This window comes from Megalobrama amblycephala, linkage group LG18 (assembly GCF_018812025.1).
Source record: "Megalobrama amblycephala isolate DHTTF-2021 linkage group LG18, ASM1881202v1, whole genome shotgun sequence".
Taxonomy (NCBI): Eukaryota; Metazoa; Chordata; class Actinopteri; order Cypriniformes; family Xenocyprididae; genus Megalobrama; species Megalobrama amblycephala.
The window spans coordinates 34,002,563-34,021,139 of NC_063061.1; the positions used below are offsets into that span (position 1 = coordinate 34,002,563).

Here is an 18,577-nt window from a genome sequence, read left to right on the forward strand (position 1 = left end):
GCGCGAGCTCTGTGGGCGGAGAGCACGGGATTTAAAGGGGCCGCAGCATAAAATCGGCGCGTTTATAATGATGCCCCAAAATAGGCAGTTAAAAAAGTTAATAAGAAAAAAATCTATGGGGTATTTTGAGCTGAAACTTCACAGACACATTCAGGGGACACCTTAGACTTATATTACATCTTTTAAAAACATAATCTAGGGCACCTTTAAATAATATTAACAGATTTTAATAACATATTAGTAAATGTTGATATTAACATTAAGCTTAAGAAATGCTTTAGCAGTATTTTTCATTGTTAACTAATGTTAACAAATGGAACTGTTACCAAATTTTATACAGTTTGTGATTGTATTTATTGTTTTATTCAGTGAAATTACTTGGGTTGTTGTTTAATAGTGATGTTCTTTATCAATACTAAGTGTGATATCAACTAAACCTCAAAAATCAATTCTTTTTTTCACTTTGACATGTATAACATGTTTACTTTTTATTGTACTTTTTCATGGATAAATCAGTTTTGTTGTAGTCTTCTTCATTTCTAAGTTGTCTGCTAAATAAGTAACTGCACATGTAAATTGGATGATACAAACCCTAACTTTCACTTCAATGTTAAACCAACTGAGCCAAAAGTGCATACCTACTATTTTTAGATGAAAAATAACACATTATTTAGTCCCTCTATGAAGAAGATTTCCATGTGGGGATGTCCCTATAAGCTGATGTCAAGTTTTGATGTTTTTTGTTTTTTTAAAGATGGTCTCTCTTGAGAATTGCAAAGCCTGCCCACATGAATGACAATATAATGCGTCTTCACTTCTGGTTGCATCTTCAAAGAAATAGTCTGTGCATGCACTAGTTTAGACAGCAGGGTCAGTATTACATCCTAACATAGAATTTTATCCTGTCTGTTTAGTAACCATGGTTATTCCACTTAGGAAATAGAACTTTTTCAAATCTGAAGGCAAGAATTAAGATAGGAAGTTTCATACAGCCACTTTGCATTGCTGAAAATGACGCCCAAGCATCCGTTTATTGCATAATACGCTGTCTGACTGATCAAAACCACAAGTCTATATAGGATCACACTGCAGATTTTCAATTTTCTTTCTTTAAACCTTCGGCTGCTGGGGTTCTGCTGTTCTTGTAGTGTTTCTTGTCTCTGCAGTGTGTACTAAAGACCGGGTTGTGTAAGAGGAGGTGATCTGTGTTTAAATGAGGCTGGCTAATCGTATTATGTCATTTGAATTACCCAGATGCTGACAGGGGACTTTGGCACTGTGTGTGTTTCTTAGCTGTATTCTTCCATTGCAAGTTTAATAGCCGTAATGGAATAGCTCACCAAAAATGAAAATTCAGTTATTAGGGGCTTTCGCACAGGATAGTATAGAAACTCAGTTATAGGAACAAGCCATCAGGGCGGTCCTGCGAGAACTAAATTTTCCCCTTGGGACATTTTCCTGGTTGCATTCGCACTGGAAGTAGGAACTCTGAAATAAGCCGGTGTCATGAGAAATCGAGTCCCCCCTGCCTGGGTCTCCTTTAGGACCCAGGCAGTAATGCCTGATCAAAAGTTGTTATCATGATGTCTTGACTAATTATAACATATTTCACTATTGTATGATGTTTATTATATTAAGTGCACAAACAACATGCTTGAAATATATAATGAATGCCTATGTATTGCATAATAAAACTGGAAACAAAACCATGCCTAAAAATGTACTTTTTTTTTAAAAGGATAAGGATTGATGCAACATACTATGATCTGTAAAAGTAATTTTATATTCATTTTACACAATAATAGCAATGTAGTATAGTATATAATATTACTATTTTATTATTTGTCATGCTAAGTACAGACAAACATCATTAATTTGAAACATAAGCAAAAAACACACCTAATATAATATAATCCTAGCTAGCTGGCAAATCAGGTAGATGCTATGGTAGTACATAAGCTAACTAAAAAATAATAAGAACGAGGAACGCTTGATTTCACAACCTATAGCTTCAGTTATATACTAGTATATGAACTGTGTAATTTAAAAGACATTATAATGCATTTTAAACGACATAAATCAAAACGTGATTTTGCAGGAATTATAATCAGGTGCTAAAAATACTACCTATCAAAAGTCAGTTGAACCAGTGGGATCACTTGGGGTCCTAAAGGAGACCCGATTCCTGGGGGGGGACTTGATTTCCCACGACACCGGTTGAACGCAACGTCATTTAAGCATGGCATTGTCAACAACTGGAGGATGGAGGACTCTGTGACTTGTTGAGAAGTGCCTGGACTTTGGTGTCGGTCCATCTATCGCTGTTTTAATAGTTTGTGGAGTAAGTATATGTAAACTGTGGGTTTACACGGCTTTTTAAAAATGGCGGGTGTCAATGTTTCATATAGCATGCGCCATGCGTTTGGGTAATCATCGTACACTTACGTCACTGGTGGTTCCTATTGTGTTGGGTTAGACCCTACTCTGAAGTAGGAACTAAAATACCATTTTAGTGCAGTTCCTGCGGTACAAACACACCAAAAGGTGGGTTCTTCCACCAATAGTTACAGGAACTATGAAAAGGTTCCTCCTGTGCGAAAGCCCCTATTGTTTACTGACCCTCATGTCATTCCAAACCCAAATGCTGTTATTTTTTCCATTGGTACTTTTGAAGAATTTTCATGCAGTACAAAATTTTTAAAAAAGTACAAAATTTTGATTTGTTCCTTCCTTGCACATATTATTTCAGAAACATGCAATGTCATATGGACTACTTTAACTGGACATTTATAATACTTTATTCTTTTGAATTCATTTTGGTTTGGTTTCAACTGCTGTAATATGAAAAGAGCTGTGTAAAGATTTCTGAAAAATTTCTCCACAGATGAAAGAAATTCATATGAGCATTTTTTTTTTTTTTTGGTGAACTACACCTTTAAATAATTGACCAGCAGTTTTAATGTGGAGTGCAGAAACTGAAATCATCACCCACATTTACATCCTGTGCACACAAAACACACTCAGAGGTTTGAGCGCTCATCCTGTCTGCTGACTGAATGCATGCGAAAGGTTTGCACGAACAGCAATTGAACAGCAGTGTGTTCTTTCAGAGGGAGAAAGTGAAATGTTCTTGTGAATCTTAAGCTCCTACGGACGGAGGGAGTGTGTGAGTGGAATTCTGGCTGAATTCTTCAGACTTCGCGATGGTTGAAGAGAAAATGGGGGGATGCTGGAGTCAAACGAAGGTGATTGAAGCGTCACTTCAGTACCCTTTTGGTGTTTTATTTATTGTAGTCTAAGGTGCAACGCAGAGTTCTGATGATGTGATTTTATTGTGAACGGATTTTAAAAGGTTCTTAGGTTTGGCAAAGCAATGACACATTTTGGCTGTGCAGGATTCTTAAGTTGGCTTTCTTAAGTTCTTTATTTCATTATAGCTTCTTCAAAGCAGTGTTTTGGTTTCTGGGCTTTCATTACATGGATTTTCTAAAGAATTAAACGAAGTTCTTTGTTCTTAAACAGGTTCTTTTATGACATCAGGCTGTAAAATACGTTTTCATTCTAAATGGAACCTTTATTTTCCATAGTAATGTGATTGAAAAGGATTCTTAAAAAGTTTAGAGGGACATTGGCAAGAACTTCCTCTTGTGTGGCGTTTTTTGGGGGTTGTTTTTGCTCAATCCAAATACATATGCTTCATACATTGTTAGTGTATTACATAGGATTTCTTTCTTATCGGTTACTGATTTTGGATCGGTTGCTGTAGTTTATGTGGTTAAACTGTAGTTAACGTCTAAATATTTTACTGAGCATGCTCTTAAACTGACCCTGACACGTCTCAAAATATGTGATCTGTGTTAGCTGAGGTGTAAATATGGATTGCGTCTGAATGTAGAACTAATTTTTGTGGTGTGTGTTTGTGTGTTGCACAGAGGTTTTACCGGAAATCATCTACAAAGAAAAGTTAAAACCTGACACACACACCTCATCATATACCTTCATGATATTCACCTATTGATGACCATAACATATAAGGATATTAATAAAACTTTCAGCCCCATTAACTTCAACACTACAAATGTAATGTGTGCAACTGCCTCTGAATGTAGTTTGATAACATTTTTTTAAAAAAAATCATTATTTACGTATCCTGGAAACATAATAGCACCTGTATTCACTTCCAGTATTAACTTGGAACGTTCAGTCTATAAATCTGGTTTCTTGTGGTGTTGTGTTAGGTAATCAGAAACATCAGAAACATTCAAAACATGATGCAGTAGATGAAAACGTTCTTAGATCTGATACAGTTTGCACTTGGTACTGTAGAAATATCACTCCAGCACGTCAAGTGAAAATACAAAAACCTTATATTCACTCATAACAAAGTTCACTATTTTTGACACAGTACTTTAACTAGGCTTGCTGCGGTAGTGTTAACTGTGTTACACGTTGTTCGGGCGTACGTCAGTTCCATCACTTGCCCACCACAGCACCGCCCTCACTGTCGTCTTGCTTTTTTATAGAAATAAACACCATTTACTTCAGTTGGACTGTGGACGGTACAATTAAAAACTGAAAGTGTCTACTCTATTTACAGCTCGAGCTGCAGAGTCTCAGCACAGTACAGCAGGAGTCTGATCATGTGACTAGAGTAAGGCGAGATGACTGACAGGACGATGGCGGAAAATTTGGTCATTGCTGATTATCTTACCTTAAAATGTGCGTTCAGAACCGCCGCTCCCTATACAAAGAGCGTGCATGATTGTGAATTCCCCCAAAACCCCCATCAGGTGTTATCGATAATATCAGTTTTTGCAAGTTTATTTACTTGTCTTCACTTAGCAGTCACACTACACTTTTCACTCCATTGACTTCCATTCATACGCTAGAGCCCAGAAACTCAAGCTCATGCCCAGAAGTTTCGCATTTTGCGCCTTCCAGAGTGAACTCTGACCTGTGAATTTGAAGATATGTGATCAATATAAGATCGATAAGCCAAGGCTTAAACTTTTTTTGCCATAGAGTGGAGTAGATTGTTTATTTTTGCTTTTTGGATTCATTATTATTCGTTATATGTTGTACATAATTCACAAATTTGCGTGCTCAAAGTCTAGCTTGACCGTGGCTTAAGGATGGGCTCTTCCTGTCCACTTCCTGTTGACCTCAGCAGAATGACGCCTTTGCTAGTGACCCCGTGCAGTGGCGGCTGTCATCAATTTGTTGTTCTGCCTCTTTGGTGAACCTTATTTGGTGTGCTACATTTTTTGATTTCAACAACTGATTCGGGGTGTTGAAACATGTTATTATCCCAATTTTAACACATTTCTCTCTGTCTCTCTGTCTCTCAGGATCAGTTTGATAACCTGGAAAAGCACACACAGTGGGGAATCGACTTTGTGGAGAAATACACCAAATTTGTGAAGGAAAGGACTGAGATCGAGCTTAACTATGCAAGACAGATCAGGTGAGTTTTACATCAACCGCTCTGATTAATACAGGTGCACTAAATAATTGTTCAGTTTGCAAAAAGTTTTATACCTAAAGAATTTTTACTCACGTTTAAAAAGTTTTGTCATGGAATGGGTCATTTTTAGTTGCAGAATAAATTAACTGCAGAATTAGTAAGAATTAGTACAACATAGTCAACGCAAATATGAATTGGACATTTCAGTAGCATTAGTTCACAGTGCATTAAATAATGGTGAAATGTATTATTAAATGTTGAAAACATTAACAAAGATTATTAAAAGCCATTGATATTGTTTGTTGTTTGATCATGTTAACAAATGAAACCTTGCTACCAATGTTTCTATCATGCAGATGTAAGAAAACAAATGGCATGGTACACCTTTAAACAACATTATAAATGTTACAACATATATTTATGCTTACATGTGTATTTATTTAGCTTTCTAGTGATTATATGTATGTTTCCTGCTGTAAAAGACAGATTAAGCTGGTTTGCTGGTTTAATCTGGACTCTCAGCCTCTCCAAGCTGGTGAAAACCCATTTAAAACTAGTTAACAGATGAGTCTGATCAGGCTCAGAGACCTGTTTAAGCTGTTTTTCAACATAGGTAATTAGGTGGAATACTTTTTTGGTGATTGATAGGTCAGAGGTCAAGTCTTAACTCACCTAGGGCATTAGGATCACCATCAGATCATAGGGTTCGGCCACCACCAAAATCCCACTTTAACCCCTGCAAAGCATCTGTTGTGTCTGTATAAATGAAGACAGGTGCAGCTGCTTGTATTTTATAGTGTATTCATGTGAAAATAAAGGCCAGACTGCTAAACACACACACACACACACACACACACACACACACACACACACACTAATTACCGATATGATCTTGCTGCTGACAGCTCAAGGATACAGGAAGGAAGAGCAACATTTGTATTTTCTCTCTCTCTTGCTCTCTCTCTCTGTGTGTGTTTTAGTTTGGGAAGAAAATGCAGGTTACCGTGGTAACAAGGTGCCAGCATGGTTTTCCTCGTTGGTGACCTACATTTTCACGGGCCAATCACGCGCTGTGACCCCGCCCCCCATTCCAGTGATAGGATTTAAAGCTCATAGACACTAGACACACATCCACACACACTGACTGTACATCAACCCCCCTCCAGATAACAGTGGGAAACCCCTTTAATTCCCAGACGCAGCAGGGGGCTCAGCCGTCTAACTAACACACACACACACACACACACACACACACACACACCAGTCTGTTACTGGATGTTATGAACTAACCTCAGATACACTGCGTGATAGAATTGCATTTTGTGGTCACATTCAAATGATATGAACAAATGAATATGTTTTAATCATAAACAAAAAAGTACTGTGACAGTATCTTCATTCTTATACTGTATATACTGGACCATATTATTGTTTGAGTATCTTATTTGTAAAGCAGGCTCTTTAAATTGGGCTGTGATGGCATTTCTGTTATGGTTGTGCTAAAAAAAAGATTGTTTTGCCTTTTTTCCACCGCATGATATATGTTTTGTGTATATGCATGCATACGCACTTATAGGTTTTGACTAACATACATGGATGTATATGCACATGCACATGCACACGCCACACACACAGATGTTATTGCGAGCATTAACACCTAATTTCGCTAACATCTATTTACATCTTACATTAATTACATAATTATACTAATTATGTTATGTATTATGTAATATTATGTAATAACTAATTACATCTAACATCTCTGCATCTGATAATGATTTCGCTGTACTGCTGTAATTTCTCTGTCCTTTGTATAGTGACAATAAAGAATCTTGAATCTTGAATCAAACACAGACACTGATTTCCCAGATATCCCGATCCAAACAGGGACTTGCATGTATGGAGAGAGAATTTGCCAAGCTAATAGTCAGTATTGTGTGTATGTGTGTAGGACAGGAACAGAGTAATTTTTATTTATCTCCAGGAAAGGAAATTGTTGCTAGAGCAGAAATGGTCACATAGTGTTGTGCAGTAGAAATACACAACTGATAGAAAAACACATGAATATGGATGGATGGATGGATGGATGGATGTAAGGACGGACGGACGGATGGATTGATGGATGGATGGATAGACGGATGGATAGATGGATGGACGGACGGACGGATAGATAGATAGATAGAGGTTGGATGGATGATGGATGGATAGACAGAGGGATAGAAAGATGGATGGATGGATGGATGGATGGAAAGACGGATGGATGGATGCATGGATGGATGGATAGACGGATGGATAGACGGATGGATGGATGGATAGACGGATGGATAGATGGATGGACGGACGGACGGATAGATAGATAGATAGAGGTTGGATGGATGATGGATGGATAGACGGAGGGATAGAAAGATGGATGGATGGATGGATGGATGGACAGACGGAGGGACGGACGGAGGGATGGATGGAAAGACGGATGGATGGATGCATGGATGGATGGATAGACGGATGGATGGATGGATAGACGGATGGATAGATGGATGGATGGACGGACGGACGGACGGACGGACGGACAGATAGATAGATAGATAGATAGATAGATAGAGGTTGGATGGATGATGGATGGATGGATGGATGGATGGACAGACGGAGGGACGGACGGACGGATGGATGGAAAGACGGATGGATGGATGGATGGATGGATGGATGGATGGATGGACGGACGGATGGATAGATAGATAGATAGATAGATAGATAGATAGAGGTTGGATGGATGATGGATGGATAGACGGAGGGATAGAAAGATGGATGGATGGATGGATGGATGGACAGACGGAGGGACGGACGGATGGATGGATGGATGGATAGACGGATGGATAGATGGATGGATGGACGGACGGATAGATAGATAGATAGAGGTTGGATGGATGATGGATGGATGGATGGATGGATGGATGGATGGACAGACGGAGGGACGGACGGATGGATGGATGGAAAGACGGATGGATGGATGCATGGATGGATGGATGGATGGATGGATGGATGGATGGATGGATAGACGGATGGATAGACGGATGGATGGATGGACGGACGGATGGACGGACGGATAGATAGATAGATAGATAGAGGTTGGATGGATGATGGATGGATAGACGGAGGGATAGAAAGATGGATGGATGGATGGATGGATGGAAAGACGGATGGATGGATGGATAGATGGATGGATAAATGGATGGATGATGGATGGATGATAGATGGATGGATAGACGGACGGATAGATAGATGATAGATAGATAGACAGACAGACATTAATGTTAAAATTTTGGTTGCTGTTACTTCCAGGTCATTCATCATACTTGAAATGGAAGTTCGGGTGCATTGCATTGTGGGATACCGTAGCCTACTCCATGTAGTGTGACAGCTGGTTTGTGTACTACACATTTCGACAAGTGTAGTATGTTCCAGTGTGTGTTATGTGTGTGGAGAATACTGTGCAGTAACAGAAGTAGTATGTTAGTGAGCTGTAGAATATGTGCAGAAGACAGAGACAAGAATGATGGGGTAAGAGCGTCTCGCTGCAGGCCTGTGTGTCAGTGTGTGTTTATTTTAGTGTGTGTGTATTTTACCCTTCAGCAAGATGCAGTATGAACACACACAAACGCACATGCAAACACACACACACACACCTTCCCCGAGGCACTGATGACGAGCAGACACTCTGTATTTATACATGGTGATAATAGAATACAAAGAGAAAACGGCTGACAGTGACGAGAAAGACTACAAAGAAAGACGCCATTTGTGTCACAGTTTCCACACAGGCATTGAGCCTCACATTAATTTTAAATATATCTTAAAAAGGGCAAAGACAAAAAGCTCATATTTGAATTTGTTGATTGGCTCTTAGTACTAATATAGTGTTTTTGATTGGTTGCTTTTCTTATTTGAGCTTTCTGATTGGTCTATAAACATTTCAAACATGCTTCAACATTGTCTGTTAAAATGACTGTGTTTGGAGTACTAGCACACTGTTTACTGCATACTGCAAAGTATGCACTGAATATTTACTTTTATAGTATGTGAAACTGTATATATGGTATTTATTTCAAACAGTCGTATAATTTTTAATGAATTCATATTTATTATTTCCTTTATTTTTTGTGAGTTTTTTATTACAGATTTGCATAACTTGTGGCAGTCAGAACAAGAATTGAGTCAAGGAAAAAATATTAAAAATCATAACATTATTTATGGTTCATTTGTTTATTTAATGGGAAAAAAGTCAGGATTGTCACATTGCATTCTGGGATACGGTTGTGCACACAGCATGCTCTGGTTGTGTACTGCTTATTTTAAAAATATATAGTATATCACTATAGTATATAAATATAATATTCCTGAATGTAGTGAACCTCATAGAAGAACTAGTATGAGAAGTATGTTAGTATTGCAAACACATGCAGTGACATTTCTTCTTCTTTAATTTTGCACAGGAATCTGTCCAAGAAATACCAGCCTAAGAAGAAGGAGGAAGACGAGAATAAGTATGTTTAATTTTTCTCATTTGTTTCATGATTTGTTTGGTATAAATCCAGATGCATCACATATTCCAGATGTCTGAATCAACATTTTACAAGTCAAGATAGATTCATGACTTCTTACGTCGATGATGTCCCTTCCTGTGTTAGGTACACATGGTGCCGCGCATTTCATTCGACGCTAAACGAGCTGAACGATTACGCCGGCCAGCATGAGGTCATCGCAGAGAATATGACGTCACAGATCATCGCCGACCTCACGCGATACACACAGGAGATCAAAACAGAGAGGAAATCGGTGAGTGAAGGATCGCTCAGTTACAGTTACAGCTGTGAAATGTGCAGTTTGGCTCAAATCCTGTCTTCTGTCCCAGTTTAATAAACAGAGACAACAAGCCAGTCATTGGTAGGATGACTTCCTGAAGGATGTGAATAATGTGGCACCTTTAAATACATATAAACACACATAATGTTCATCCGCTTCTCATGATATCCCACTTTTTCATCCAGCTTGCCTGCAAGTTCTTTTTTAAGGTTGTTAGGAGTTTTTCTTGCTGATTAAGTGAATAATTAATAAGCTGTTTATTTTAAAGTAAATTGTATTAAAGATTAAATTATATTTTGATTCAAGGAAAACCTTTAATCTTTTAATCACTCAAAAAATATACACACACACACACACACACACACACGCACGCACATACACACACACACATATATATGTGATCTTTTAGTATGACTTAATGATCAAAGACATATACTCAAATAATTTTTTATAGAAATTTATATATATATTTATATGTATGTTTATATATATATATATATATATATATATATAAACATACACACAAACATATATATCAAATTTATATATACATTTTTTATAATTTTATAAAACATTTTGTATTGTTATATATATATTTTATCTGTATAAAAATGTAATTATATAAATAAAATGTGTAAAAATAAAATATAAAAATATTTTATACATATATATAAATATATATGTGTGTGTATATATATATATATATATATATATATATATATATATATATATATATATATATATATATGCATATAAGTTTTTTATATATGTGTGTATATATACTATTATATTTTATATTTTTATATATAATATATATGTGTGTGTGTATATATATATACAAGCCTTTATATATTTACATTGTTAATACATTTTTATATTACTATTACATTAGTATAATTATAATATTGATAATATCATTTAGGACTTTAAAACAACATGTTGCCCTCTATTTTTACGAGTTAATAAGTTCTTCATCAGGACAGTTTCCTCTTCTAAAAGATCATATTTATCAGAATTATCTCACACGTCTCGCTCTGTCTCTCTCACTTCCATAAATAGAGATGCTGTTGTGTGTTTAGACTGAAAGTGCCTGGGTTGTGTATATGAATTACACTCATTTGTGTGTCTGTGTGTGTTTTCATCATTCCACATAAACACGCACACACAGATGAGAAACTTGTGGTGGTCGACTCTGATTTATGTGTCCGGACAGAGCTGAACTAATGACATGAGCTGTGTCAGAACACAACGTTCATCTTTCATTTATCAAATAAGATGAAGGCATTTAGGTATCAACCTGAAGAACGCAGATTTCCCAGCATTCAGCACTCTCTCACACACTGAGCAGGGCTCCATGGTGTCTGTCTGGCCGTTTTCCCAGAATGCTGCTTCTCTCCTGTTTTATAAACCTCTTCTTTCACTCTCTTTAATTGTCTGTCGGTCTGTCTATCTCTTTCGTCTACCTCATTCTATTGATTTGAGACACGTGTGCCATTTTTGGATGCGTTTGTGCATTCAGATATATACATATATATGTGTGAACCTGTAATTTATTTTGTAGTTTATGCATTTTGCAATGGAGAATTAATTAAAAGCAGTCTTGCTCAGATTTTTCATGCTTTTAATCCAGACAGCATATGGTCTGGTACTGTAAATCTCTATTAAACTCATTGTTGAAGAAGCTTTACACTCACTGGGCCTGTAACCGTGTGTGTTTGAGACATGCTCCATCTGCAGGCGGTCCGCGGTAGTTCAGGTTATTATTCTGGGATGTGATAAATCCAGAACCTGACAGGTGCTGCTTCAGTTCCTCACACTGATCCAGATGAAATGACTAGATGAACTAGAGAAGAACGGAAACAAATCTCTTCATTTTATGACAAAGACCAGACTGGTTTCCATAGCCAGACTTTGACTAACAGCATATAGTCGTATTCAGGCCAGGAACGCCTACTTAGACAGGAAGAGACGTCTAACTGACATGCAAAGCGACCAACCACAGTTAGTTTTGTTTTGTTTTTAAATGTGATTTATGAGCAGGTTTTTCTGAATTGATACCTGGAAGTTGCAGTGAATTTAGCCAGTGCTCTCAGTTCTTATTTTAAAATAATATTTTATTTCATTTTATTATTTTTTATTTTATGTTTTTAATTTAATTTTGTTTTGTTCATTTTCATGTTTTTATTGTTTTATGTTATATTTAAATTATTTATGTATTTTTTATTTTGTTTTTCATTTTATTTTTCATTTTATTTTTTAGTTTTTAATTGTATAATTTTATTTTTTTATTTTTTATTTTATTCATAATAGAAGAGCTGTAATACCAGTGCAGTTGCTATTGTTCAAGATAGACCAGTTGCTTTCTGTTTTTGATCCATGGGTAACAAGTCTACCTTTATCTTCTGTGTGTGTGTGTGTGTGTGTGTGTGTGTGTGTGTGTGTGTGTGTGTGTGTGTGTGTGAAGCATAAATGATTCATATCCTCTCTGAAGCAGCACAGTATTGTTCGGTCTCGTCTCTTTCATCTGTTCATCAGGTCACATTTTTCTCTCTGTTATTTATTTTCTTGTTCTTCTAACAGTGAAGCTTCATGCTCTTTTGAAACAGCTAGAGGTCAACTTCCTCTTTGAGAACAGGTTGACTTCCCATGATTGGATGAAATGGTATAGACTGATTCCAGATCAGCTGTGAGTTTAGGTTTCAGTTTGTAAGTTTATTCTAAAGGGCTGCAGCAACCAGAAGAATGAAACGGTTGTTGAACCCTTTCCAGTTGCGTTTTGTGTGTGTGTGTGTGTATTGTGTGTATTGTTTATCTGTTTTTAGAACACTGAGAGAGTCAATACAGGTCAAGCACAGGAAGAAATGCTAAGAAATAGTGTACCTTCTCGTGTATGTGTGTTTGTGAAAGCGCATTCTAAAGTCTCGATCGCTATGCTAGACACAACTGGACTCCTTCACCATTGACTGATTGTGTGCTTTTGTACCCATAATGCTTTCTATAGGGTTTTATTCGCACGCTGCATGCCTGCAATTCCTTATTCAGCCAAGATTCTCAGCGATGAATACTGATCACATTCACACTCTTTCATTCATTCACTTGTTTTCTCACTGTCCGGTCTGAACGTCTCACTGATTCCAGTTCAGTCTCCACAGACAAACAGCAGGTTTTTACAGCATAGTTCATGATACACAGATCCAGACATCTTCCTAAAGATTTTTAGTCCTCGGTTTCTGATGGGCATCTTTACTGGGGACTTACTGGATTCAGAAATATGAGTGTTTTCATTTACATGATTTCAGGAGTATTCTAAATTAAATTTATACATTTATATTTAAAATGTAAAATATTTATAATATTTATTTATTAAAAAATATAATTAACTTATCTAAAAGATCAACATATAATTTATATTAATAAATTATATATATATAGATATATATATATAAAATTATGTAATAAAATATTTTTTCATGAATATTTTAAATAAAATATATTTATATTTACAATGTTAAATATTTATAAAATTAATTTATGAAAATAAAATGTAAATATTGATAATATATAAATAAACTTTTAAACCTATATTTCCAATGTTTAAATGCAATTTAATCTTATAAAAATGATGTCAAGAATATTCTAACTATTTTCTCAAACAAACAGATCAGTGTTTTGAAGATGTCACAGAACCACAAAATTTAGTCTTCAGGAAGTCAGACACCACATGATTTGTAGTTGACTCAGCACATTTAGAAAACTAGAAAGTATTTTACATTCGTCATAGGAGCCAAATATACTGTGTTATTCAAATACATATATAGTCCAATGGTAAAGTACAGTGAAGTGTGTTTGTCTTGTGCGATTACACTGATATTAATGGTCTGCTGATTTGTTTCATGGCGTCTGACTCTGTGTGGTAAACAGGATATTGAGTCTAATCTGTGTCATTACGACCGATCTAACTGTCTGACATTTAATGCAGGTGTCCGTGTGTACAACAAACAAGATTAAACTAGATTATAAGTTATTAAAATCATTAATTTTACAGAAATTACTAAAGATTGGTCTCTTTTAAAGTTACAATAAATAAATAAATATAATTTCATTAATGTCATGTTACAATCATTAAAGTGTTAGTTCATGTAAAAATGAAAATTCTGAAATTAGTTACTCAGCCTCATGTTGTTCCACACCCCAAGACCTTTGTTCATCTTCGGGACACAAATTAAGATATTTTTGATGAAATCCGATGGCTCAGCGAAGCCTGCATTGACAGCAAGACAATTACCACTTTCAATGCCCAGAAAGCTACTAAAGGCGTATTTAAAACAGTTCATGTGACTTTAGTGGTTCAACCTTAATGTTATGAAGCAGCAAGAATACTTTTTGTGCACCAAAAAAAAACAAATAACGAATTTTCAACAATATCTAGGGATGGGCAATTTCAAAACACTGCTTCATGAAGCTTCAAAGCTTTACAAATCTTTTGTTTCGAATCAGTGGTTCAGAGCGTGTATCAAACTGCCAAAATCACGTGATTTCAGCAAACAAGGCTTCGTTACGTCATAAATGTTTCGAAATTTCAATTGTTCACCACTGGGGGGCGTGACTTTGGCAGTGTGATACACGCTCTGAACCACTGATTCAAAACAAAAGATTTGTAAAGCTTCGAAGCCAGAACTACACTCTCAGCTGAAGACCCAAGTTTGGTTTGAAGACGAAAAATGTACCCAGCACCATGTTCTCTCACCATTCCTGATTTCTAACGTGCACTCACAGCGTGAGATTGATCTTGTGGCTGTCAGAGAAGAAACGAAAGCTGCTGCTCTCCATGTGTTTTTCCATAGTCTCCTTTCGCGTTCATATATAAATTGTGTGCGCTGTAAACCTGAATAAGTTGGCAAAACTCCAAAAAATTGTGGTAATCGGTTACATCAAAAGTTTAAGTGAGCAGAACTGGCTCATACATCACTGTACATTTTAATTCCTCTTAACTTGAAATATTTGAGTAAGCTAATTCATACATTTAACTTAAAATATCATGTAATCTCAACTTAAATATTTTTAGTAATGGAAACTTGGCTAGCTTTAACTAGCTAATTCAGTGGATTTTAACTGTCTAATTGGTTTTATAATAATGTTTTGATAGCATTAGCATAGCATAGCAATAGCTGAATGAGTATGGCAATACAGAACATTTAACTTAGCCTATATCTGTTCTCAAACCAAGCTCATGCTCCACTGGTCACCATGATGGTAACCTCCTAAAAACCCCACATAACAGAAAGTCTTCTAAAATTAGCATATCAAAACATTAAACACTATTAATCTCCCACAAAAAAACAAAAACATAATATTACACTTAATTTTAGCATTTACTCTCCCTTTCAAGTGTCATGGTAAAGCATACTGGGAAAAAGAAATCCCAGCCCAGTTTCACTTAAATTTAAGTTTGTCTAAATTAAAAGAAACAAGTCCATTAAACTCAAAAAGTTAAACAATTCAGATGACTTAAAATGTGTCGGTTTCGTGAACTCAAAAGAAAAAGAAAGTTCTAAATACTCATAAAAGTTAATTTGTTTGAACTAATTTGTTTAATTTAAGTTTACCCTACTCAAACCAATTAATTATTTTGAGCGTTAGAGTTTACAGTGTGAGCTTAATTTGTCCATTAGTTCTGAAAAAAAACATAAATTTACCCTGAAAAGCCCTTAAATTTACCCTCCCCTCAATGATTTCAGGACAGAAATGGTTGAATGTGGACAAAAGAGATGGATTACAACACCAGGTGTAAATAGAAACGTGTCTCCTTCGTCTACTTGTGATCCGATCAACCAAAACGCATCTTAATACCAGGTGGAAACAGACTAGCCCATATAAATAGTACTGTTAAAATCAGATAATTTCAGATCAGACTTTTACTCAAGTGGTATTGGAATTGATGACTTTGTAACTTGAGTCATTTTTGCTGTAAGGTATCTGTACTTTTACTTAAGTATGGTTTTCAGGTACTGGATGCAAAACATGTTAATGATTTGGTATGTTGCACGACTATATAAATTTGTCTTCCTTAAGCTGTCACGCGTTATTAAACTGATGAATGTTGGCTCATACGGGTGTCTTCAGCTGATCTCAGACCTGCATGAGAAGCAGGTCTTTATCTGTGTGGCACACTAAGCTCTTTGTGTGAGAGATATTTGAGTGTTGGCCAAAGCGAACACTTTCTCTGGAGTGCTGAGGCCGAGAGGAGCCGCTGAGAGAAACACACAGACGGCCTCGAGTGTGACGACATGCACAGGATACACACAGAACACGGCAATATGGCTTCCTGGCAACTGACACATGCATGCAAACACATAAATGCTTCCATACACACCGATGATCCTGTTTATATTCTTCAATTATTTTTATTTTAATTAATTATTAGTAATAAGACACAATGGAGAGCAAATGGAGATTTGTGTCTCCTGCTTCTATGATTTTTTTTTCCCCTGAGAAAAAAGACTGTGATAATCTTTCAACAATCTCTCAAACACTTATTGAACAGTGTTATTTTAGTATTGTTTGTTATATTTGTTATATTTGCTGTTATGTGCGTTAAACTCTTAATAATAAATTTTGATAAACAATTCATACATTTTCTACGTCTTTCTCTCTCACAGCATTTCCATGATGGACGGAAGGCACAGCAACAGATCGAAGCCAGTTGGAAACAGCTGGAGTCGGTGAGTTTAACCAAAATCAATAATCAATCAATATTCCAGACTTATAATAAATAATGATAATACCATGGTACTTTGATTATACAATGGTCTCCAAAAGTCTGGGAGCACTAATGAAAAGCATTATTCAATACAAAATCATTAAATTAAATTAAATTAAATTAAATTAAATTAAATTAAATTAAATTAAATTAAATTAAATTAAATTAAATTAAATTAAATTAAATTAAATTAAATTAAATTAAATTAAATTAAATTAAATTAAATTAAAATATAAAAAAATTAAATAATTCATTTTAATAATAATTAGTTAATATATTATCTATTTTTGTATTTTATTTTAATTAAACTTGCATTATTCAACACAACATTTTAATAAATTACATTGTTAAAATATTAAAATTAAACTGAATTATACATTTTGAAAATAAAATATTATAATATTAATCTTATATTTATTTTTGTAATTTTTAAATTTAAACTTGCATCATTCAATACAACAATTAAGTGCAAATTAAATTATTATATTCAAATAGAATTAAATAATTAAATTATATTATTGATATTGTATGTATTTATAATTTTTTAATTCAATTAATTTTGCATTTTTATTGCATTTTAATACAAATTAAATTATTATTATTATTATTATATTTAAAAATTATTATATTATAAAATTAAAATATTATAATATTAATATTGCATTTATTTATGTATTATTTTAATGTAATTAAACTGAACTGAATGGTTTCCATATTCACATATCATGCTGTACTTCAAAGTATTTCAGTGAATACCATGGTATTACCATAGTAAATGTCCAAAAAAGATAACCATGGTAATTGTTTATTAGTGAAGTGATCTGAAATTGGGTGTCAGTCCACTAGATACTGTGTGTGTGTGTGTGTGTGTGTGTGTGTGTGTGTGTGTGTGTGTGTGTGTGTGTGTGTGTGTGTGTGTGTGTGTGTGTGTGTGTGTGTGTGTGTGTGTGTGTGTCAGAGTGATCAGAGACGTCACACACACTGAACCAGACAGGATATATCACGGCATTCCTCTGTACGCCCACTGTCTGCAGAGTGTGTGGTGTTTGAGATGGATTGTGTCGTTGTTAGCAGTCTTCTGGCTGTGTTTGTTGATTCAGTGTGTGTGAGAGAGAAGAGAGCACTGCCTGTGTGTGTCAGTGTGTAAGAATGATGTCATTGTGTGTGTTTGCGTGATCGGGTGATTCAATGGTCAGTGTGGACACAAATGTTGATTGTCCCTTCAAATAAATGAGCGCAAGAGAGAGATGAAGGATAAACAATGTGATATTGGATGATGGTTTATTGTACGGCAGAACTTCACACATCTGTTTTGTGGTGGGTTACGTGTGGGAGTGTGCTAATTAAAATGTGAATGTTCTGCATCAGAACATCTGTAAGTACATTTATTTAGATCTATGCATGTTTTAACACTTGTGTGTGTGTGTGTGTGTGTGTGTGTGTGTGTGTGTGTGTGTGTGTGTGTGTGTGTGTGTGTGTGTGTGTGTGTGTGTGTG

General features: G+C 35.5%; 1 protein-coding gene across 1 annotated transcript in view; it reads left to right on the forward strand.

Annotated features, from left to right (window-relative positions):
- Nucleotides 1-18,577, forward strand: part of LOC125253538 (formin-binding protein 1) — an 80,881-nt gene that overhangs the window by 24,183 nt on the left and 38,121 nt on the right. Inside the window, 4 exon segments of the mRNA XM_048167547.1 lie at nt 5,349-5,464; nt 9,952-10,002; nt 10,147-10,294; nt 16,981-17,043. Coding sequence (XP_048023504.1) covers nt 5,349-5,464; nt 9,952-10,002; nt 10,147-10,294; nt 16,981-17,043 — 378 coding nt within the window.